Raw genomic sequence first — 25,607 nt, 5'->3', positions numbered from 1 at the left:
TATTCTTTCTTCACACTAATTATATTCAGATCCAGTCTACAGTTCTCTGGAAAGTTTTGGAAGAAATGTTAGAGTCCACTCATCCCCTCATCCTCCTGTGATTTACTTCTCAGCAACACCTTTATATACCAAGTAACGGTACAGCCAACTTTTAAAGCTGAATTACGAACTCCAGAATATATCCAGGGGTTTATATGGGCGACACTGAAACATTCAGAACCACAGCTGAGCTAGCAGGCATTGCTGTAATTACCCACTATTGGAGAAGGACTTTTGTGCCTGTTATAGCAAAAAGCATAACAATATTAAATCACAGAAGGTTGCAAAACACCAAATTTGTTCTAGTTCTGTTATAAGAATCAATCAATATTGACCACAAGAGGCCTATGCACTGACTGGCTGCAGGTGTGCAGAGAAAGCCTAGTTTCCCTGAAACCATTCTGTGACCAGAAATGGGAGTACTTAAAGCTCCGTGACTACACCATCCTCTGATCAGTTACCTCCATTCAATGTTACAACACTCCTTGCTGTAAAGCTAATCATAGCAGAGCCCCAGTAGGCTGGCAGAACACAGGCAGATCTGTTTAATTAGTTTATCAATACTAGTACATCAAACTTCATGAGTTATTGACTAAACCTTTGATTATTTTTGTACTATAACCACTGATTGCTTACTAGGTAACTTTTGGTATCATTTGACATCAAATGGAAGATGACGTACAGCTTCACTGTGTGTCTAAGGCAGCATGTACTTATAAAAATGAAATTCTGCACTTGACAGGAATGAAACATCAGTCAATTCTCTAAACATAAATTTTAAGAAGCTTATGTCAGTTTTCTCACATTAGATAAGTATGTTTCAAAAAACAAGGTATTTCAAGAACAAAAGAAACTCAAACATACCAATAATTATGTTTATAGTGACATTTTTGTTACAGAACATTAGGCAGTATACAAGAATCTGAGTGTAAAGGGAGGAGATGAAAAAATAGGAAAGTTCTATTATTATAACTACCTGAACAGAGCAAACAGCTTTAAATGAACAATAATTAATACAGAATTTTCTGCTTATAAGAAGACTAGAAGTCCAGGGGGAACTAGTTAATTTACTACCAATTTCTAATGACTTGCTCATTTCTACCCATCTCTAAGTCATAAAAAAAAAAAAAGTTATATCAATGCTAGATACTTCCCAAATAATAGCTAATACCAGATGTGGATAAAAGGCCAAAGTCATTAAGGGAGAGGAAGAGGAAGGATGCATCAAACACAAAGGATGGCTCTAAAAAGGGTAAGGGTCCAAGCCACCTGGCTTTTGCTTCTGACTCTGAAACATGAGCTTGATCTGACAACTTAACCTCTCTGTTACTGTGGCCTCATATATAAAATATGGGAAATGACAGAATCAACCTCACAGAGTTATTTGTGAGGATAAAATGAGTTGATATATGTAAGGTACTAACAACCTTGCACAGAAAGCATCTTTTAAATGTTAGCAATCATTGCTTCTGAGAGACTCTATTCCTAAAACACTTAGATAACAGCTTTACCTATGTCTAACAATTTTTCTAAGTCAAATCTCAATTTTTTTCAGATACCTGCACTTACATCAAATTAGAAGTTCAGATAGCATGACCATAATACATCAAAGAGAGTTTAACTCTTGATATTATCAATTCAGAATTATATATAGCAACAAGCATATTATTATGTACGTAATAAATGCATAATAAATATCTATCCAATTAATGACAAGTCAAATTTGCAAAAACTAGATTACATACATACAGACTATATTTCTCCCATTAATTGGACTCTTAGAAAGAATGGTTTATGACGTTAAGTCCAATATTAAATTAATTATTTTGATTTTAATTTACCTGAGTCAGTCAAACTGATTTTATAATGGCTAATCATTCTGTAGCAAAATTCACCTATTCAAAATATATAGTGTATTTATTATCTAAAAGAAAAGTTAAATATTCTTGAATAAGTTTCTAAAAATGGGTTTAAAGTATATATGTTTAAAACCTTGTAATACTTTCTAATAAAGTTAAAATGGTGATGGGAAAATAATTATTTTTATATATGTAAATGTGTACTCTAGAAATGTATACTTAACTTTTACGTTTCCAGATTTTTAATATGTAAATGCAAGATTATTTAAACTAACTTACCTTATATGAAGAAAAACTACTTAAACTACTAATTTACTGTATATCAGGGACATAGTAACACCAATTCATTGTCATAGTGTTAAAACAATATCTAAGAGTCCACTTCACATTAATCTTGTATTTGCATTATATACAGTTGAAGTGTGACCTAGCTCATCTTACTATTCTACTTAAAAAATTCTACCATCATTCTCATCATGATTATTTTATTCACTTATTCTTTCCTGTACCTAAGCAATCATTTCATTTAAAAAAATGCCTTGTTTTTAAAATTAAAAATACTTAAGCATTGACTATAAAGTTGCTAATGATATATAGTTCACTCAGTATATTCTGGCCACAAAGCACTATAAGACACTGCTACAGAAGTCTGATGTAGAGCCTGGAAAAGATGATGAGAATTTTCAAATACATCACCACTTACAAACTGAAAATTCCACACAGAAATTAGGGAAAACTCAGACTAATGTTTCATTTGATCAATAATATACCATGTATTTTTAAGGCTTTAGAAACAGTTATAGGTTCTGATGAAGCTATAATTTAATAATAAATGAGAGACCTGATTTACCCTCTTGCCTTAACTAAATAGAAGGTGAGGGGCAGGAAATATAACAATAGTTTTCACATGTAGGACAACAAGCAGCATAGTACTGTGAACTCAGAGAGAGGGAAAAGCCAAGCTGAGTACTACCACCGAGCATAAGTCTACCAACACAGAGGCAACTCAAACAGAATTCAGAAGACTCACTGTGCTGAGGACACAGAGATCAAAGTTCAGAGGCCAAGGTTGCTAGAATTTGTTGGAGGCTGGCTCCAGCAGGTCCAGGGGTCCCTGAAGGATGGACGGTGTCGGCGAGAGAGAGAGTGAGAGAGCCCCGACATTCTGATCACCAGGCAGGCATCTCTGTCCTGTCGGTTTTGGTTTCTTTATTTTAATGTTCAACATTAACATGACATCAGAAGACAGAATTTTTACAGGGGCTAATTATTTGAAACAAGATGCTTTGATCAGCAGAAGGTGTACAGAAACAGGCTTTACAAAAGTATTCTTACAGAACCTCCCCATATTCTTGACGTCAGTCCCCCAGATTAAGATACTAACAAACTTATCTTATTTTGCATGGGTAGGCCTCTAGACAATTTTTAATCATGAGAGGAAGAAAGTATATTAGGCTTGTTCCTAAGTTGCTTGAGCAAGGCTTTTCCTTGACGCTGAATGTGCAAGCACCATGGGGGCCATAAATGTGTCAGTCTTTGCATCTGGGTTTATGTTTTAGCTTCTCTTATCTATCCTCTTCCCAGCTGCCAGTTTAAGGGAGGGTGTTTGTTGATTGTAGGCCTTGAGGAATGGACTGCTATGCTTCACCAATTAGCAAAGATATATGTAGTAACTTATGTTCTGCCCTTATCTGTACCATAACTTTAAATTAGGTTCTTTGTCTCGGGGCTAGGCTCAATTGTAACTCTTGTGTTTTTAACCCCCTTTATTATCTAAGTCTTGGATCTGCAAGTCCCATAGGAAGAGCATTTTGACAGTCATCCACAGTGCTTTCATCTAAAGGCAGGAATATACATTTCCTTATGAGGTATCTGTGTTCAGAATACGGGTCTGATATGGAATATTGTGAGGCCTGGTCAATACCAACAGGCTCATTTCCAACATGAGCCAGTAGTAGCAGAAATACCAGTTTTCGTTTCTCATGGAAGGAGCTGTGCAAACACTACCACATCCTTGCTGTGACTGCCATCCAGAGAGGCCGGTGCGGCTCCCGGCAACAATTTGCAGAGTGAAAATACAAACAGGAAAAAACTTCACAGACACAGTGAGCAGGAGAGAGAGAGCACACACATTACAGAGGACTACCACCAAGTCTAAACGAAGCACTGACATACATGAAAAAGACTGAGATGAAACTACCTGAAGCCAGACCAGTCAATCGATCAATAACACCAAAAACAAACACAACAAAAAATATGCATAGGAGATCTTAAAGATCACAAGGAACAAGGATTAGTTCATGTTCCTATCAGCCAGAGAGAAAATGTCTCATAAATACATAGATTGCTGAGTAGAATCTCAAGAAGGGCATTACTTTAGGAGTGGGATTAAATTAATCTAAACTAAAAATATTTCTGTATCCCCTAATAAATCTTAAATGTATTTGCTTTGAAAGAAATCAAATGATTCCAACTAACTGTGCACCACAAAAAGCCCAATACAATTTAAAGAAGTATAGCAAAATCCAGCAGCCAACTACATAAGTTTCTTAACATTTAGCATCCAATTAACTTAAAAATTAGGAAAATATGAGTCATAACCATAAGAACAATCTATAAAAAAAGACTCAAAATGACAGAAATGACAGAAGCAGCAGAGACGCACCTGGCTGGCTCAGTCAGTAGAGCATGTGACTCTTGATCTTGGGGTCATGAACTTAAGCCCCATATTGGGTACAGAGTTTACTTAAAAATAAAATCTTTTAAAAAGTAGCAGAAGGACTTTATAATAACTATTATAAATATGCTCCATGTGCCCAAGAAGGTAGACAAAAATATGACTATGTTGAAGGGAGAATTGCAAGATATAAAAGTGACCCAATGAGGGGCGCCTGGGTGGCTCTGTCAGTTAAGCGTCTGACTTCGGCTCAGATAATGATCTCGTGGTCTATGAGTTTGAGCTCCACATCAGGTTTTGTACTGACCGCTAGAGTCTGGAGCCTGCTTTGGATTCTGTGTTTCCCTCTCTCTCTCTGCCCCACCCCAGCTTGTGCTCTGTCTCTGTCTCTCAAAAATGAATAAACGTAAAAAAAAATTTTTTTAAGTGAACCAATGAAACATCTAGAGATGAAAAACATAACAGGTGATATGATAAATACACTGAAAAAGATTAACAAGTTAGACATACCAAAATGTAAGGTCAGTAAACTTAAATATACACAATAGAAACTATCAAAATGAAGCATAGAGAGAAAAGACTAGGAAAAAACTGACCACGGTATCAGTGACCTGTAGTACATCATCAATTAGCCTGTATGTGTACCAGAAATGCTAGGAGAGAGAAGAGAGAAAAAATATTTTGGAAAAAGTAATGCTGAAATTCCTCCATATTTTAAGAAAACTATAAGCCCACAAATATAAGATGTTCAACCAACATGAAACAGAATAAACATGAAAGAAAGTGGCAAGGCAAATCATAGTAAAATTTAAAACCAGTACTAGAGAGAAAAATCTCAAAACCAACAAGAGATAAGAAAGACACACTGCACACAATGAAACAGAGATTAACAATGACAGTAAACTTGCAGGGCAGAAAACAATGAAATATTTTTTTAAATAACAAACAAAAAAAGACTATAAACCTAGAACTATAAATTTTACTAGGTATTTTCAAACTGTAGGCAAAATAAAGACTTTTTAAAATAAAAGCTGAACGAATTCATTACTAGCAAAACAAAAGAGATGTTAAAGAAAGTACTCTAGTCATAAGGAAAACAATACCAAATATGATCTTTGGACCTATACATAGGTATGAAGAGGGCTATAAATGGTAAATATGAGAGAACACATGAAAGACTTTGGGGGAGGGAGGAGCTCATTTTTATTTTTTATTTTTAAAATAATTGTATTTATTTAGGAACACTCAGAATGTAAACAAAACAGCTGCAACTTTTTTTTTTTTTGCAATTACAGAGTGGTATTCGGTTAACAAAACAATTATTTCATATAAGTTGCATCAGAGACAACGAAGATGAAAAACTACCATCTCCATATATAATTAATTAATACATAGAATTACATAATATATATAATCTGCACTAACAAGCACCTGCTCTGAATGTTCACACCAACTTACAACTGCCATACTGTACCACACAAGGTTGGTGGCTATTGAAAATACCACCAGGACAGGGGTATCTAAAGACACATGTGGAGTGTGTTAACTGTACAAAAAAAGACACAGTACAGTTTAAAAACAAAGCTTACATAGCCTCATATTTCCATTTTTTTTCTTTAAAAGGAGTTAAGTTGTATAAAGGAGGTTAAATGCTTTATACACAAGGAAAAAAAAGAACCAACATATTCACCCCTTCATCAGCTTTTTCATCTTCCTCCTCCTTCTCATCCTCTTCATCTTCCTTGTCTTCCTCCTCTTCTTTCTTTTCCTTGCATTTTTCAGCCTTGACAACTCCCTTTTTTGCTGCATTAGGCTTTCCTTTAACTTGGTAGGCAGCAAACCATTTCAGAGTTCTTCTTCAGCTTCACAGCTTTCTTTCCATAAGGCTGCTTGTCATCTGTAGCAGGGTCACCCCACACCTCTCCCAGCCTCCTTGCAATATCACCCCTGGGTTGCTGGGCAGTACTCAGAACAAACAAGAAAGAGGCCGAAGGAGGCCTCTTGGGCACACTGGCATCCTTGAACTTATTTTTGTTTCTCCTTTAGGAGGTATATCAGTTTTCATTTCTCTTTCATAATGGGCCTTGTCCGCCTGTGCCATGTCTTCAAACTTTTTCTTTAGCAGACGTCGCCTTCAACCTCTCTGAGCACTTCTTAGAAAACTCTTGAGAAGCTGCCTATAACAGTTGGGTGCTACCTCTTGCGCTCCTCTCGGCAACTTTGCACGAAAAATGCAAATGATGACATTGTGCCTCTTGGCTTCTTAGGATCTCCTTCGAGAGATCATTTTTAAAACTCTTTAATAGATAAGTAAACTGGTAATCTTGGAATAAAATTGTACCAAAACAATCAATCTCCCTCAGAAAACTAAAAAATCTAGACATATCACAAAAGCATTTGGCTCCTGGTGGTGAAACAGCAGCACACAGAGTCTGGTTAGGAGTATATGCTCAAAGGTGACAAGAAAGAGTAAACTCCCCATTCCCTTGGCTTTCTGATGAGGCCAAGTGAATGCTGGATGAAGTGCAATGAAGAAGTACTGATGGAAAAACCAGTCTCTCTGGCCAAAGGTACCAAAATATTGAACCTACAAAAATCATGGCCACTGAAGAAAGTAGGGGAATCCCAGAAGGGAAAGAGGTGGAGATGGGCTCCTCAAACAGTCTCTACCCACATCTCTGACTAACTCCTGAACCGTGCAAGCAGAGAATAGACTCAAAGTAGTTAAGCAGAATGCAAAAAATACGAAATGATATTGAAGCTGCTACTTAAGAATGAGAATCAGCAATTTGAACTCGTCAAGATAACCATCTTCAAAAATGCCACCTGTGGAATAAAAATAAAAGAATACAGAATCTCCATGATTTAATATAATGTCAAGAACAGAACTCAAAATTACCCAATGTAAGAGAAACTAAAGAAATGGAATACACACACAAAGAAAACACAAGAAAATCAACCAAATATAAGTTTGAGATAAACACAGTATTGGAACTAGCTGACGATTTTAGAACTGCTGTTTATACTTATTCTTAATGAGGTAAAAGAAAATGTGCTCTCAATTAATGAAGAATAAAGCATATCTCAGCAAAGAAAAAGAAAGAATAAGAAAGAGACAAGCTGAAATTCTAAAATGAAAAAACGTTCACTAAATGTACTCAACAACCAAATGGAGATGGCAGAAGAATGAGTAAGTGAACCAGAAAAAAAGACGAATAAAAATCCAGAGGGAAGAACACAAGGAGATATAAGAAAACCAACAAAACTCAGGCACTTCAAACAACATACATGTTGTTGTTTATAACAAACATATAATTTCAATATGAGGAGGTGAAGAGAAGGGAGCAAAATATTACATGAAGAAACAATGCCCCCCATTATATTTGTAGCAGCATTATTTACAAAAGCCAAGATATGGAAGCAGCCCAAGTGTCAACTGAAAGACAAATGAGCAAAGAAGATGTGGTATGTGTGTACACACACACACACAGGAATATTAGGAATAACATTTAGGAACATTATCAAAAAGAATGTACCTTTGCCATTTGCAGTGACATGAGTGGAGCTAGAAGTACTAGCTAAGTGAAATAAATCAGTCAGAGAAAGACAAATACTTCATGACTTCACTCATATGTGGAATTTAAGAAACAAACCAGAAATTAAGAGAGAGAGAGACAAGATAAAGACTCTTAATTATAGAGAACAAACTGATGGTTACCAGAGAGGAGGTGGTTGGAGGTTTGGATTAAATAAGTGATGGGGATTAACGAATGCATTGGTCATGACAAGCACACGGTTATGCATGCAAGTATTGAATTATTGTACTGTGCAGTGAAAGTAAAAAAGAAAAAAAATGGCCAAAATTTCCCTAATTTTGATCAAAGGCAGTAATTCACAGATCTAAGATATTCAATAGACACCAAGTCAAATGAACACAAAAAAGCTCAAACCAAGACAACTCAAAGTCGAAGATAAAAAGTAAAACATAAAAGCATCAACAGAAAAATGACAAGTTACATAAGTGGTATCGATTAATTAACAAGGATACTACATAAGGAATAACAAAGGATCTCTAAAGCATCTTTAAAGTGCTAAAAGAAAAAGAATAAAAAAACATATACTCCAGAATTCTATGACCTGTGCAATGATCCTTTAGGAACAGAGGTAAAATGAAAACACTTTCAGATAAGAGATTTCATCAGTAGATATGCACCAGAGCAAAAGCCAAAGGAAGAATTTAAGGCAGGAAGATAATGATACTGATAGAAATTTGGATCTTTACAATACAAAGAGAACACTGGAAATAAGTGACAAACACAATTTTCTGGGGTTTTTTTCTCTTAATTTCTTTATAAATTATGAATATTTAAAGCAAAAATGGCACTGTCTTGCAGTGTTTTTAATCTGACACCTAAAAAGCTAAATAAAAGATAGGAGGAATATGTATGTACACAGTTGCAAGATTTCTATATTTTAAGTGAAGAGATACAGAATTAAATAAAACTGACTGCAAGAAGATATGAATGAATACAGTAGGGTCACATGGGTGGCTCAGTTGGTTAAGTGTACAACTCTTGATTTCGGCTCAAGTCAGTATCTCATGGTTCTGTGCTGAAAGCACAGAGTCTGCCTGGGATTCTCTCTTTTCCTCTCTCTTGGCCCCTCCCTCACTTGCGAACTCTCTCTCTCTCTCTCTCCCTCTTAAAATAAACTTTAAAAAATAAAAAAATAAATAGAACATAAATAGTATAATAGTACACTCAAATCCAAACACATCAATAATTACATTGAGTGTTAAAAGAATAAACAATCCAATTCAAAGTCACGGTCTGACAAAATGGATGAGGAAAAGATAGACTACATGCTGTCAATAAAAGATGCACATTACATACAAAGACACAGATGGGCTGAAAGCAAATAGTTGGAAAAAAAGATAAACTGTACAAAGAGATGAAAAGGCTGGAGTGGCAACACTGATAACAAATCAAATAGACTTTAAGACACAAAGTATCACCAGAGATAAAGAAGGATCTATTTTAGGATAAAAGAGTCAAGTCAACACACAGAGTAAGGCCTGATGGGAGTACTTTAAAATCTATGATGAAGTTAAAGGGAGAAATGAACAATTTCAGAATCATGATTGGGAGATTTGAAATCCCTCTCCTAGCAATCAGTTGAACACTGGGCATCAAGTCACTAAAAATAATTTTAAAAATCTAAACAACACTAACAACCCACATTTAAGTAACACTTATAGAAATGTATATCCAACAATAGCAGAGTACACATTCTCTTTAATTGCATACGGTATGCACAACAAAATAAACTATGATGATCTACAAACAAGTTCTCATAAATTTTAAGAATGAAATAATATTAAGTATGTTTTAGGACTAATATGGAAGTAGGTTACAAAGCAATTAACAGTAAGATCATTCAGATAACCCTCCAACCCCCCCAAAATCAGGAAATTAAACAACATAGTTCTAAATAATCCATGAGTCAATAAAGAAATCATAAAGTATATTTTAAAATATTTAACTAAACAATGAAAATGTATAAAATTCAATTTGAAAAATGCAAGTGAAGCAACATTTAGAATACATAGTATTTTATATTAACCAGAAGTTTTTTCTCTTTTTTTATTAATTTTTTTAATTTACATCCAAGTTAATTAGCATATAGTGCAACAATGATTTCAGGAGTAGACTCCTTAATGCCCCTTACCCATTTAGCCCATCCCCTTTCCCACAGCCTCTCCAGCAACCCTCTGTTTGTTCTCCATATTTTAGAGTTTGTGTTTTTGTCCCCCTCCCTGTTTTTATATTATTTTTGCTTCCCTTCCCTAATGTTGATCTGTTTTGTATCTTAAAGTCCTCATATGAGTGAAGTCATACGATAGCTGTCTTTCTCTGACTTAATTTCACTTAGCATAACACCCTCTAGTTCCATCCACCTAGTTGCAAATGATAAGACTTCATTCTTTTTGACTGCCGAGTAATACTCCATTGTCTATACATACCACATCGTCTTTATCCATTCATCCATCGATGGACATTTGGGCTCTTTCTATACTATTGTTGATAATGCTGCTATAAACATTAGGGTGCATATGTTCCTTCGAAACAGCATACCTGTATCCCTTGGATAAACACCTAGTAGTGCAATTGCTGAGTCGTGGGGTAGTTCTACTTTTAATTTTTTGAGTAATCTCCATACTGTTTTCCAGAGTGGCTGCACCAGTTTGCATTCCCACCAGTAGTGCAAAAGAGATTCTCTTTCTGTGCATCCTAACCAGCATCTGTTGTTGCTTGAGTTGTTAATGTTAGCCATTCTGATGGATATGAGGTGGTATCTGACTGTGGATTTGATTTCCATTTCCCTGATGGTGAGTGATGTTGAACTTCGTTTCATGTGTCTGTTGGCCATTTGGATGTCTTCTTTGGAGAGGTGTCCGTTCATGTCTTTAGCCCATTCCTTCACTGGATTATGTGTTTTTTGGGTGCTGAGTCTGACCAGTTCTTTATAGATTTTGGATTAACCAAAAGTTTTGATCTGAGTTCCCAACATAAGATATTAAGAAAGGAACCTCATCTTAACTTTGTCCTTTGCAAATTCAGGTTCCAATTTCAAAATAATAAAACTACTGAGACTTTTTTCTTTTACATGTAAATAACACTTACATTTCCTAAATGACCACTAAGTAACAGAGAGATTTAGTCCCTTCATTTTTAAAAGGAAGCTTGTTAAAAATAAATAGCTATGTTTCACATTCTCCAGATGTTCGAGCAGCTCAATACTGTTAGGAGAGCTGTCCTGTTTATTTTTGTTTTCAAAAGGAAAAAAATCAGTTTTCTTAGGTGAATTTTATATAGGTGATGGACATTAATATCAGTTTTAGTGTTTTTTACCATTTCAAGAAAAATAGAACCACATTCTTGTTCAAAGAGTGATAATGCACCTGTCAATAAATTAATTTTTAATAGTAAAAAAAGGAACCCTAAATTATGTACAATTCTGAAATATAAAAGATAAATTACAAAAGTCAATAATCATAAAAAAAATCAATGACATACAAAACAGAAAAAAGTAAACTGATAAAGCTAAAAGCTGTTTTTCAAAAGGCCAATATAATTGATAAGCCTCTAATTTGATCAGGAAAAAGAGAAGACAAAAACTACGAGTATCAGGAAGAGTAAATACCACTGCCGAAGGTACAGACATTAAAAAACACTAATGGAAGATTTTTAACAATTTTATGTTAATAAACTGACAACCTGGATGAAGTGGATAAATTTCTTGACTGACAAATTACAAACACAGATCCAAGAAGAAATAGAAAATCTAAATAGCACTCTGCTGGGGATCCACCAAGACCATTTTCAGTTTGGATGATTGGCTAGAAGGATTTATAGGACTGAGAAAGTTCTCATACTCAGGGTTATGATTCATTACAGCAAAAGTATACATAGAAAATCAGCAAAAGGACTTCACATGGGGTGAAGTCCAGGGGGTGAAGTCCAGAGACCAGGCACAAGCTTCCAAGAATCCTCCTAACAGTGGAGTCACGTAAGTCCTGATTAATTCCTTCAGCACCAATGTGTGATGACATGTACAAAATGCCACCAATCAGGGAAACTTGACTGAGAAAGACTGTCCAAAGTATTTATTAGGAATCAGTCATGGAGGTACTTTACAGCTACACACACTGTCATCACTGTGTATGAGATCAGTAACTGAAGCTTCAGAACAGGAAAAAAAAAAACCCACATGTTTACTAAACATTACATTTATAGTATACGCACTATCTGGACAAACTACTACACTGTGGCTCAAAAGAGACACACTTTTATCAGACAGAACAGTCTAACTGCTCAGTTTGGCCAAGCCAGACAAGGAGCAGTCAGGAAACCATATCTCTTTGTGGGGAATGTACAGGGTTTGAGTAATGCAAGTCTGCTGAGTTAACTATTCCCACAGTGGTTTATACCAAATAAACAACTTGAATAATAATCTAAAACCTTCCTATAAAATAAACTCCAAGCACGGAGGATTTCATACTAAGGATAAAAGAATACCATATAGGATAAAATAATTCCACACATGCTCTTTGAGACAGCAAAGGAGAAATACATCCCGATTCATTTTATAAAGCCAGTATTAACCTGATATCAAAACAAAAGCCACTACAAGTAAAAGAGGAAAAAAATCCACCAACAACATACAAATGCAAAACTCCTTAATGAAAAGTTAGCAAACAAATTCTAACAATATAAAGATTTAATATAAGATGACCATGAGGGATCTACCCCATGAATAAAAATATTTAACAAGTAAAAATCAATCCTAGTCATTTACCACTATTGAAAGAATAGGAATAAAAATCATATAATTTCAAAAATTACAGAAAAAGCACTTGAAAAAAATTCAAAACTATTGGCTATAAAAATTTTCAGCAAACTAGGGATAGAAAGAACTTCCTTAACATGATCAGAGACAGCTGCAAAAAAAACCTAAAACTAGTATCATATTCAAAGGTAAAAGCACAGTACTTTCTACATGAGAAACAAGGCAAGGATAACCATTCTCGTCACTTTTATTCAATACCGTAATGTACGGTGTACTCAATGTAATACGACAAGAAGAAAAAAAGAACAGAAAAGTAAAATTACATTTGCAAATGATATGATCATTTATATAACAAAGCCTAAGAAATCTATAAAATAGCTATCAGAATTAATAAGTGAATTTAGCAAAGACACAACACAAGATCAATATACAAAAATCAATTCTTTATGCTAGCAATAACCAATTGGGAAATGACATTAAAACGACAATGTTGTTTAAAAGAGCATTCAAGGGCGCCTGGGTGGTTCATCGGTTTAGCATCAAACACTTGATTTTGGCTCAGGTCATGATCTCCTGGTTCATGAGTTCAAGTGTTCCCCTCTACCTGTATCAGGCTCAGCAATGACAGTGTGGAGTCTGCTTGGAATTCTCTCTCTCTCTCTCTCTCTCTCTGTCTCTCACCCCCAACCCTCCCTCTCTCTCTCCACTCAGTCAGTTGCACACTCTCTCTCAAAATGAGAAAACTTTAAAAAAAATTTATACATTTTTAAAGTTTATTTATTTTGAGACAGAGAGAGAGAGAGAGAGAGAGAGAGTGCACTGATGGGGTAGGGAGAGACAGAATCACAAGCAGGCTCCATACAATCAGCACACGATGCGGTGCTGGAACTCATGAACCACAAGACCATGACCTGGGCCAGAATCAAGGGTTGGTCACTTAACTGATTGAGCCACCCAGGCAACCCTCAAAATAAATGAACTTTAAAAAATAAACAGATAAAATAGCTTTCAAAACTACTAAAAAACAAATTTAAAATACATGTAAAACTTGTATACCAAAAACTACAAAACACTGCAAAAGGAAATTATAGAAGACCACATTAGTGGATTGAAGACGTAATATGGTAAATACAGCAATTCTTCCCAAATTTGATCTATACATTCAATGCAAATAAAATAAATCCTAACAGGCTTTTAAGGAAATGGACATGCTAATTTTAACACTTACATAAAAAGACAAAGGAGCCAGATTAGCCAAAAAAAAAAAGGTTAAAAACAGAACAAGGCTGGAGTGCTTACACTACCTGTCTTCAAGACTTACAATGAGACTATCTGGTAAACAAGGCAGTGTGGTACAGAAAATAGATCAAGGGAACAGAATAGAGTCCAGAAACATACTTGCACTTATATGATCAAGAATTTTTCACAGAAGTAGCAAGGTAATTCAAGGGGGAAAAGAAAGAGTCTTCTTAATAAACGATACCAGAACAAATAAGTGTCTGGGGAAAAAAATCTTGAACCTTACTTACTTGACATCAAGCACAAAATCCAATTTGAAATGTATTGTAAAGCAGGCCAAATACTGCTATCCTTAGAAAGTCTGCTTACAAAGTTGGCATTGACTAGCATCTGGAAACTTGAATTTTAGGGGTATTCCCACAGTTGCCTAACTGACAAGGGTGGTTTATAAACAATATGGTTTATGCTCAACATTTGCTTTCCTTTAGGGAGTTTGGAATTTTTGTATATGCTAGGCAGTTAATGCCTCCATGAATAGCCTCCAGTAAAAGAACTAGGCACTAAATCACTAGTGAGTTTTCCTAGAGGACAACACCGCACATATTTTGTCACAATTGATGCTGGAGGAATTAATTATCACTGGGAAAATTACTGGAAAAAGATACTTGGACGCTTGCATCTGGTTTTCTCTTGACTTTACTACAAGCACCTCTTTCAGGGACTGATTTTCTTATGTACCTTTCATTGTAATAAGTCATAACTATGAGTATGACTATATCCTGAGTCCATTGAATCCTCCCAGAATCACTGAACCTATGGGTCACAGACCTATGACATGGATCACTGACCTAAATACAATAGCTAAAACTACCGAACTCTTAGAACACACCAGGAAAAATCTTTGACATTAAATTACGCAAAGATTTAAAAAGGTCACAAAAAACTATGAAGTATAACTGGAAAAAAAAAACCATAAAATGGACTTTATCAAAATCAAATGTTTGTTTTTTAATTTTTTTTCACATATATTTATTTTTGAGAGAGAGAGAGACAGAGACAGAGCACGAGCAGGAGAGGGGCAGAAAGAGGGAGACACAGAATCTGAAGCAAGCTCCAGGCTCCAAGCTGTCAGCACAGAGCCCAATGCGGGGTTCGAACCCACAAACCGTGAGATCATGACATGAACCGAAGTCAGACGCTTAACTGACTGAGCCACCAAGGCGCCCCTCAAATTTTTTTTTTTTAAATATTAAGAAAACAACAAGGTGAGCCACATACCAAGAGAAAATAAATAATAATAACCATCTATCTGACAGAAGACTAGTACCAGAATTCTTACATTTTAATAAGAAGACAAAAAAGATGTGAACAGACATTTTAGGAAACATATGACTAACCAATAAATCATAAAAAGATGCTCAACATCACTAAATACAGGAAAATGTAGGGGCACCTGAGTGGCTCAGTCAGTTAGGTGTCTGACTTCAGCTCAGGTCATGATCTCACCATTTTGGAGTTAAAAACCTACATTGAGCTCTCTGCTGTCAGCACAGAGCCTGCTTTAGATCTTTTGTCTCCCTCTCTCTCACCCCCTCTCTCAAAAATAAACAAACATTTAAAGAAAAAAAGAAAATGCAAATAAATGTACAATGAAATACCATTATACAGTTAACAATGTGTATTAAAGGGTTGAATAAGGTCAAGTTGGAAGGGATGTGAACCAACTGGAACTCCCATACAATTGCTGGTAGGAATGCAAATGATACATCCACTCTGGAAAACTCTAGGACACTATCTCCTAAAAACTAAATATACAGGGATGCCTGGTGGCTCAGTTGGTTGAACATCTGGCTCTTGATATTGGCTCAGGTTATGATGTCACGGTTAATGGGTTCTGGCAACACAGAGCCTGCCTGGGATCCTCTCTCTCCCTTTCTGGGTACCCCTCCCTGCTTGCTCTTACACTCTCCTTCTCAAAATAAAAAAAAAAGTTAAATATACATTTCCCAGATGGTGCAACTTATGTATTCCTAGGTAATTAGAATAGAAAAAATTAAAGAAAATTAAAATACAAGAAAAATTAAAAATTAAAAAATATGACCACACAGCATTTTATTCAAGTGTACTTCAAAAGGTAAATTTGAAAATTGTAAAGTATAATTACAGTAAAAAAGGAACAAAATGGGAAGACATGAAACAGTACAGTTGAATCTCATAACTGCAGGTAAAAGGAGTCAAATTCGGGGCACCTGGGTGGCTCAGTCAGTTAACCATCCAACTTTGACTCAGGTCATGATCCCGAGGTTCATGTTCAAGCCCCACGTCAGGTTCTGTGCTGACAGCTCAGAGCTCAAACCTGCTTCAGATTCTGTGTCTCCCTCTCTCTCTGCCCCTCCCTCTCACTCTCTCAAGTAAATAAAGAAATGAATAAATAAAACATTTGAAAATATAAAATCCAGATGATACCATACTGTACAGTTTAATTTATAAGAAAATTTTTTTAATAAGAAATTCTAAAAATGACAGAACTAGTGACCAAAAGCAGATCAGTCGTTGCATGGAGACTCAAAATGGATCTCAGCCCTATATGTAAAAGCTAAATCTACAAACGCAGGAAAAAGACAAGTGTAAATCTTCATGACCTTGGATTAAGCATCCATTTCTTAGATATGACACCTCAAACACAAGCAAATGAAAAAATAGAACTAGAATTCATCAAAATTTACAGTGTCTGGGGACGCCTGGGTGGCTTAGTCGGTTGAGCGTCCGACTTTCGCTTGTGTCATGATCTCGCGGTTCGTGGGTTTGAGCCCCGCGTTGGGCTCTGTGCTGACTGCCAGCTCAGAGCCTGGAGCCTGTTTCAGAGTCTGTCACTCCCTCTCTCTGACCCTCCCCTGCTCATGCTGTCTCTCTCTCCTAGAACTAAATAAAACATTAAAAAAAAAAAAATTTACAGTGTCTGTCCTTCAAAGGACACAATCAAGAAAATGAAAAGATAATCCATAGAATGGGAGAAAATATTTGCAAATTAGACAATTGATAAGAGTCTAGTGTTCAGAATATATAAAGAACTCTAACAATAAACAACAGAAAGAAAATCCAATTATAAAATGGTAAAAGGATCTGAATATTTGTTCAAAGAAGATGCAGAACCAGCCCACAGATGATCAACAGGTTTTTTTATTAGAGAAATGTAAATCCAAATTGCAAAAGCAGTAATGAGATTCCACTTCACACCCTCTAGGATAACTGTAATCTAAAAAACAGACAGTAATTTTTTTTTTCAAAAAAGAAAAATTAGTATTGGGGAGAATGTGGAGAAATTGTAACTTACATACATTGTTGACAGAAATGTAAAATGATGCAGCGCTGTGCAAGAGTTTGACAGGTCCTCAAAAAAACCCAACAGTAACCATAAAACCCAGCAATATCACTCCAAGGTACACATACAAGAGAAATGAACAAAGGGGTACACACACAAACTTGCACAAAGTGTTAGTGTTATTCATGATAGCTAAAAAGCGGAAACAACCCAAAAGTCACTAATGAATGAATATAGAAAATTCAATACGTCCATACAATGGAATATTATTCAACAATAAAGAGGACTGAGGTACTTATACACACTACAACATGGGTGATCTTTGAAAACATTATGCTAAGTGAAAGAAGCCAGATACAAAAGTCACATCCCTTACCACTTCATTTATATGAAATGCCCACAACAGGCAAGTCCATAGAGACAGAAAGCGGATTCAGGGTTGCGTAGGGCTGGGCGCATAAGGAGTGACTGCTAATGAAAGCAGGATTACTTTTTGAGGTGATAAAAATACAGAGGAAGTAAACAGCAGTCAGTAATGGTTGCATAATTCTGTAAATCACTGAATGACCCACTTTAAAAGTTTATGGCACATTAACTATATTTCAATAATCTTTTAAAAAGAAGAATGACTAAAGCAAAATAATAACCATATATTCTTAGGTGATTTTAGCAATATTTAGAAGTAAAATGTATGATAACTTAGGAAAAGGTAGGAGGGAGAAAATGGAAATGTATTACCATAAGGTTTTCAAAGTATGTATGAAATGCTATAATGTTGATTTTAAGTGAAAAACTCCCTTATATCCTTAATTTCTACATCATAAATCCACCTATCTCCACCTAAAACATCTGCTCTGATGACAGTCCTTGAAAATATTCTTCAGTGAAGACTGCTACTCCTGCCAAACTTTCCAGACTCAAAAAGAGAGCTAAGCTTATTTCTCACACTGTTGGCAATGGGCAAAGAGGAAGCATGTGCTGGCATTTTCATTCTCATGTATATATCACTACTTCTTACTGAGTAAATGTATCCTCCAATCATTCCCTACATCAGCTGTGAGATCCATGAGAGATGTCATCATAAAATTCTCTTCATTACTACCTTCTATTCTTTAGAAACACAAGCCATTTGTTCAGATCAATCTCTCATCCCCTTCACTTGAACTCTTCATCCTACTCCTCTACTCATTCGCTTCTGCACTGGCTCATACTTTTCTTCTGCACTTTACCAGAAGTCATTAGTCCATATGACCCAAAATTACCTTGGCCTCAAAGTGCTATGAATTCCTATTTCAAACACCATGTATAAACCTACACAGAAACAAGCAGTCAAAGGTTCACACTCCCTCCTGCCTTCTGCTCACCTCCTACTATATCAAGGCAAGGTATACCAGAGCTAGAATGTTTCAAAAAGGGTCCTAGATTTGGAACGATAATACTTTGATTTAAATACTGCCCTAATACTGAATGAACTTACATCTGTTTCAATGGATATGTGCTATCTTTTTTTCTTTTTCTAAGTTTATTTATTTATTTTGAGAGAGTACACAAGGTGGGTAGGAACAAAGAGAGAAGGGGGGAAATTCCAAGGTAGGTTCTGTACTGTCAGCATGGTGCCTGATGCTACACTTGAATTCACTAACCGGGAGATCAGGACCTGAGCTGAAACCAAAAGTCAGATGCTAAACCAAGTCCCCGGGATATGTGCTATCTTAACATTAAGTCCCCAGAGCAGAATGCCAACTAAACTGGTTCTAGGAATACGCAACAAGTTACCATCATTCATTCAGGTGAATTAAACTCAATTTACTTTTCACATTCGCCATCCAAAAATCCAAATACTGTTTATTCTGTTTAAGATTATGAACATTTTAATTATAACAAAATATCTAGTGATACTTAAGGATCTTATATAACATTTCAAAGTAACTAAAAAGTATGATTCTTTTGTAACAGAAGGAATTAGAAAATTATGAATCAAAACAATACCTCAATATTTTTACTGGCCACATTCTTCACAACAGCAGGAAACAGTTCAGATGCATTTTTCCCTTTTGCAATCATCTGAAGAATAAAAGTGGAGTATTAGAGCTGAAACCTTTTATAAATTAGTCATTTGAAAACAAAAATTCTATATACATTATTTAGAAAACTGAATTAGCAAATAAACTGTGGAAATAACAAGCTAAAGTCTTTTTGAATCACCTTAATTATCCCAACTATTTATATCAAAGAACAAGTAATGTCTTGTTTATCAATATAAATATACAGAGGAGCGTTGGTGGTATAATGGTGAGCATAGCTGCCTTTCAATATAAATATACTAATACATAGACACATTAAAGAAAAAATACATAGTAATTCAAGACATACAATGAAATATTTACAACAGTTTTCTTTGCCTAATGAAGCTATAAATACTTTTAAAATATTTGTACTGTTATTTTCCACGTTCTTACATTAAAGTTATACTGTATTTGCAATGGGGATGGTGGAGAATAAAAGTTATTTCATTTGAACAAACTATTTCTTCCTTGGCTTTCTTTTCATAGGTTTCCCTATCTCCAACCATTCCCTTTCAAAATTCCCTTCACCAAGTCCTCTTCTCTGCTCACTAAGTTCTGCATATCACCACCTTCGAGGCTATACTATTCTATAATCTCTGAAACTCCTAACATTTCATTCACCCTCATCATTTAACTCTCGTGCTATGGGGATCAATTCCCCAAACTCTTCCCCTGACTCTGAGCCCTAGTTCCACTTCTGTAACTGGACATCATTAGATGTCTCTCTCACCTCAAACTTGCTATCTAAAACCAAACTCATTTTTTCATGATAAAATAGCATTTGTGCTACAAGTTCCTATTTCCACCAATTTTCCTAGATACCAGAATCCACACATTTATCTTGGTCTCTTCCCACACCTACACAGTAACTAGGTCCTCTTGTGATGTCTTTGTACAATCACGTTAATCCTTTCTGTTACTATCCTAAAATAGGTCAATATCATCTCACAAAGGTCTCTTCCAACAGACTCCTGCTCCTGTCCATAATGTACATAACTGACAGTTTCACATGCTTAAAACATTACTGTGTACATGTCAGCCCCTCTCAAAGATTTCAAAAGACACTGACTGCCTAAAAATCCCAACTATTTCACTTAATATTAAATGCCCTCACAATTTGCAACATCCCTTTTGAGCTTATCAACCATTATTGTTCTACACCAACACTATTATCAAAGTAAACTGACCTACTTACTACCAGAACATTCTCTGGCTCCTCTATGCCTTATTACAGCCCCCAAGTCCATTCTTTTTACTTTTCACAGTTCTCCAAAATTCTAAGCATTCTCCCTCCCTAGAGCCATCTAAAAATAACTGGCCCACATTGCTGTTCAATTCTAATTTCCTCCAAAATTTTTAAACTCACACTCTTCATTTGGAATTTCCTATGTGCTATATTTTATTTCTATTTATTATAGTTTTATGTCTACCTGTATCCCCATTTCCTTCACAATCTCAGAATATATCTTTATATCTTTTAATCATCTAGACTTTGGTAGCTACAAAACAAAGTTTAAATGACAGGATGATTTTCTGGAAAGGGATTCTCCATGAATCACACACCATATCTAAAAACTACCTAAAAGTGGGGCGCCTGGGTGGCTTAGTCGGTTGAGCGTCCGACTTTCACTTAGGTCATAATCTCGCGGTTCGTGGGTTCGAGCCCCGCATCGGGCTATGTGCTGACTGCCAGCTCAGAGCCTGGAGCCTGTTTCAGAGTCTGTGACTCCCTCTCTCTCTGACCCTCCCCTGCTCACGCTGTCTCTCTCTCTCCTAGAAATAAATAAAACATTTAAAATAAATAAATAAATAAAATAAAAACTACCTAAAAGAGATGGAAGTGATTAGTTTTAAAAATTCATGACAAATGTTTTATTATACACTATGTGATATTTTAAGCATTAAAATCCCAATTAGCCATTTTCAATAAGATCTTTCTACATGATGGCTTAAAAACACTCTAATATAAGCTAGTCTTTTCATCTTCTATTTCCTTACCTATCATATTATGATTTGAGTATTCTGTGAAACCTGCTGCATATTACGGAAGGTTCACAAAATACTGCAGCTAAAACATCTTTATTATGATTTTTACACCTTCCTCAATTTCCTCATCTGTAAAATAAGGAGAGAGGGAACAAACATTTTCTAGGGCCCACGGCTTAAGTTATTCACTGAATATCTGAAGTTGGAGATCATGTCCCATTTTATCCTGTTCCAAGGACTGATTCCCTAACCGTTCTACAGAACATTATTCAAAAAGATGTTAATAGATGAGGGGAAAAAAAAAATCCTACAGTCAAATTCATTCAACAAATATTTCCCAAAAGGCACTATATGCCAGGGACTATTGTAGGCCTTGGGGATACAACTATGAAGAGCACACAGTCCTTGCCTAGTGATGCTTACTTTCTATTGGGGGCTAGGAACAATAAACAAATAAATACAATGTGTGAGACGGTAAAACAGAGCACTAAGGAAAAAAATAAAGGACTGTATGAGAAATGGAAAATGCCAGGTTGGCGGTAGGAGCTGCTCTTTTAGGTTTTGTTTAGTGTTTTTGCGATATGTATCTCCCACCCTTATATTTTTAACCTATGTCTTTATATTAAAAGTGGGTTTCTCCTACAGAACATATAGTTGGATCTTAATATTTTCATCCAATATGACAATCTGTTTTTAGTTGGTAACTTTAGTTCACTCACATTTAATACAATTATTGGTGTGGTTAGATTCAGGTCTACAATTTTTTTTAAGTTTATTTATTTTGAGAGAGACAGAGAGCAAGTAGGGGAGGTGTGGGGGGCGTGGGTAGAGGATCCAAAGCGGGCTCTGTGTTAACAGCACAGAGATCGATACAGGGCTCGAACTCACAAACCAGGAGATCATGATGTGAGCCAAGATCAAGAGTCAGTCACTTAGCTGACTGAGCCACCCAGGAGCCCCCAGGCCTATAATTTTTTTTTAAATTTTTTAATGTTTTATTTATTTCTGAGAGAGAGAGCGTGAGCAGGGGAAGGTCAGAGAGAGAGGGAGACACAGAATCTGAAGCTGGCTCCAGGCTCTGAGCTGTCAGCACAGAACCCGACACGGGACTCGAACTCACGAACCATGAGATCATGATCTGAGCCGAAGTCGGACGCTTAACTGACTGAGCCACTCAGGCGGCCCCCCAGGTCTACAATTTTATTATTTGTTTTCTGTTCACTGCGTGTGTTGTTTATCTGATCTCTGTCATTCCCATTATTTGTGAACTTGTTATTATTTGGTATTTTAATGTTTATACTGATTTTTTGTTTATATTTTTTTGAAGAACTTTTAGGGTTCTTCCTCTAGGGATTATTAGATAGATAAATCAAGATTCAACAAACCTTTCACAGTCTACTTAGGTTTAATATTGTACCAGGTCAAATAAAATGTAGAAACCTTACAACCAGACAGGCCCTTTAATCCCACCTCCATGATAGCCTTTATATTATAGCTATCCTATCTATCTACATCTATTTGAAACCTCCAGACAGTGGCATAACTTAAGAAGAATAAAATTAGTCCTTTATTTTTGCCAAATACAATGGACCCTTGAACAATGCAGAGGTTAGGGGTATCAATACCCTGTAGATTCAAATATCCATGTATAACTTTTGACTCCTCCCCCAAATTAACTACTCATAGCCTCCTTTTGAATGGAAGTCCTTTGGATAACATAAACAGCTGATTAACATATATTCTATATGTTAGATATATACTGTACTCTGCTGATAATAAACTAGAGCAAATATTAAGAAAATTATGAGAAAAATATCAAAAGGAAGAGAAAATACATTTACAGTACTATACTCTAAAAACAACATGTAAAAGTGGACCCATGCAGTTCAAATCTGTGCTGTTCAAGCATCATCTCTATCTTCTTTCAGTACTTTAAAGATGTTCTACTGTCTTCTGGCTGCCATAGTTCTGATGTTATTAAAAATCACTGGTCCTTGGGACACCTGGGTGGCTCAGTTAGTTAAGCGTCCAACTTCAGCTGAGGTCATGATCTCACAGTTCATGGGTTTGAGCCCCGTGTCGGGTTCTATGCTGACAGCATAGACTGGGGCCTGCTTCAGATTCTGTGTCTCCCTCTCTCTGCCCCTCCCCCACTCGTGCTCTGTCTCTCCCTCTCTCTTCCTCTCAAAAATAAATTTAAAAAAACAAACAAAGGGGCGCCTGGGTGGCTTAGTCGGTTAAGCTTCCGACTTTCACTTAGGTCATGATCTCGCGTTCGTGGGTTCGAGCCCCGCGTCGGGCTCTGTGCTGACTGCCAGCTCAGAGCCTGGAGCCTGTTTCAGTCTGTGACTCCCTCTCTCTCTGACCCTCCCCTGCTCACGCTGTCTCTCTCTCTCCTAGAAATAAATAAAACATTTAAAAAAAAAAAAAAACAAGAAAAAATATTTAATAAATAAATAAAAATAAAATCACTGGTCCTTGTGTGTGATGTATCATTAATTTTCTAAGTACTTTCAAGATTATTTCTTTATTTTTGGTTTTCCATAGTTTAAGTGCTATGTATTTAGGAATAGTTTTCTTTGGGTTTATCCTGATTGGGAATCAGTGAACTTTTCATCTGTAAGTTTATGTCATTTGTTAATTTGGGTAGTTTTCAGTCATTATTTCTTCAAATATTTTTACTGCCCCAATCTCATTCTCTCCTCCTTTTGGACATATTTGTTAGATCCTTTGATATTATCCAACAAAACCCTGAGGCTATGTTCTATTCTTTTCCTTTTACTAATCTATTCTGAAAACTAATTTTTAATGATCTGTCTTCAACTTCTGGCTCTTCCTTCTGTTATATTTATTTTGCTATTGAGTCAATCCAGGATATATTTTATTTTAAATATGATTTAAAAATATACCAGATTATTTCAGGCATGACAGAAATTTCAACAAATTTCTACATGATGTAGTTCACTTATAATACTTTGGGAAAAAACTAATTATAAGAACACCTTCTACTGAATAAAAGACACGAGAAATGTCTATTCAAGTCCTCTATCCATTTTTAATTGCATTATATTTTAGGAGTTGAGTTGTATGAGTTCTTTACATATATTGGATATGGATTCCTATATGATGGGGGGATATGTTTTTACATATTTGAAAATTTTTTTTCCCCTTCTGAGGCTTGTCTCATCACAATGTTGTAGTGTCATATGATGCACAACGATTTTAATTTTGATACAGCCCTAATTATCCATTCTTTTCTTTTGTTGTTCACTTTTTGGTTCATACCTAAGAAATCTCTGACAAGTTTAATGTCATCAAACCTTTGCCCTATGTGTAAAGGGCAAACTACACATAAAAAAAAAAGCACATAAAAGCTACAACTTTTACAGTTTTAGCTCTTACATTTAGGTCTTTGATTCATTTTGCCTTATTTTATAGATAGTATTAGGTAGGGGTCTAAATTTATTTTCTTGCAGGTGGATATCTAGTTTTCCAGCACCATTTATTAAAGACTACACTTTTATAATTGAATGGTCTCACACCCTTGTCAAAAATCATTTGACCACATACTTAAGGGTTTACTTCTGCATGTTCTATTGGGTATATATGTCTGTCTTTGTGACAGTATCACTCACACTCTTTTGATCAGTGTAGCTTTGTAGTAAGTTTTCAGATCAGCAAGTATGAGACTTATAAATTTGTTCAAGACTGTTTTGGTTATTCAGAGTCTATATGAATTTTAGGATAGACTTACCTGTTTTTGTAAGTAATATCACTGGGATTTTGATAGGAATTACACTGAATATGTAGATCACTTTGATAGTGACATCTTAAAAATTTTAAGTCTTCTAATCCATGAACATAGGATCTCCTTCCATTTATTTGTATCTTCTCTAATTTCTGTCAGCCATGCTTTTCAGTTTTCAAGGTATAAGTCTTTTGCCCCCTTAGTTTATTCCTCTTATTTTATTCCTTTTAATGCTACTATAAATAGGACTATTTTCTCAATATTTTTCTTGAATTGTTCATTGTCAGTTATACAGATGCAAGTAATTATTATGTGATGATTT

General features: G+C 35.6%; 1 protein-coding gene and 1 pseudogene across 1 annotated transcript in view; both read right to left on the bottom strand.

Moving 5' to 3' along the window:
• Positions 1-25,607, bottom strand: part of AP3B1 (adaptor related protein complex 3 subunit beta 1) — a gene marked incomplete at its 3' end in the record, with an annotated part of 255,186 nt that overhangs the window by 183,101 nt on the left and 46,478 nt on the right. Inside the window, exon 3 of the mRNA XM_039247437.1 lies at positions 19,475-19,549. Within this exon, the coding sequence (XP_039103368.1) occupies positions 19,475-19,549 (75 nt within the window). The remainder of the gene's footprint in view (positions 1-19,474; positions 19,550-25,607) is intronic.
• LOC120241999 lies at positions 6,230-10,306 on the bottom strand (annotated as a pseudogene).

The sequence above is a fragment of the Hyaena hyaena genome, unplaced genomic scaffold (genome assembly GCF_003009895.1).
Source record: "Hyaena hyaena isolate Hyena2069 unplaced genomic scaffold, ASM300989v1 scaffold_299, whole genome shotgun sequence".
Lineage (NCBI taxonomy): Eukaryota > Metazoa > Chordata > Mammalia > Carnivora > Hyaenidae > Hyaena > Hyaena hyaena.
The sequence above is the reverse complement of the archived record's forward strand: the minus strand, read 5'-3'. Positions and strand labels throughout refer to the sequence as shown.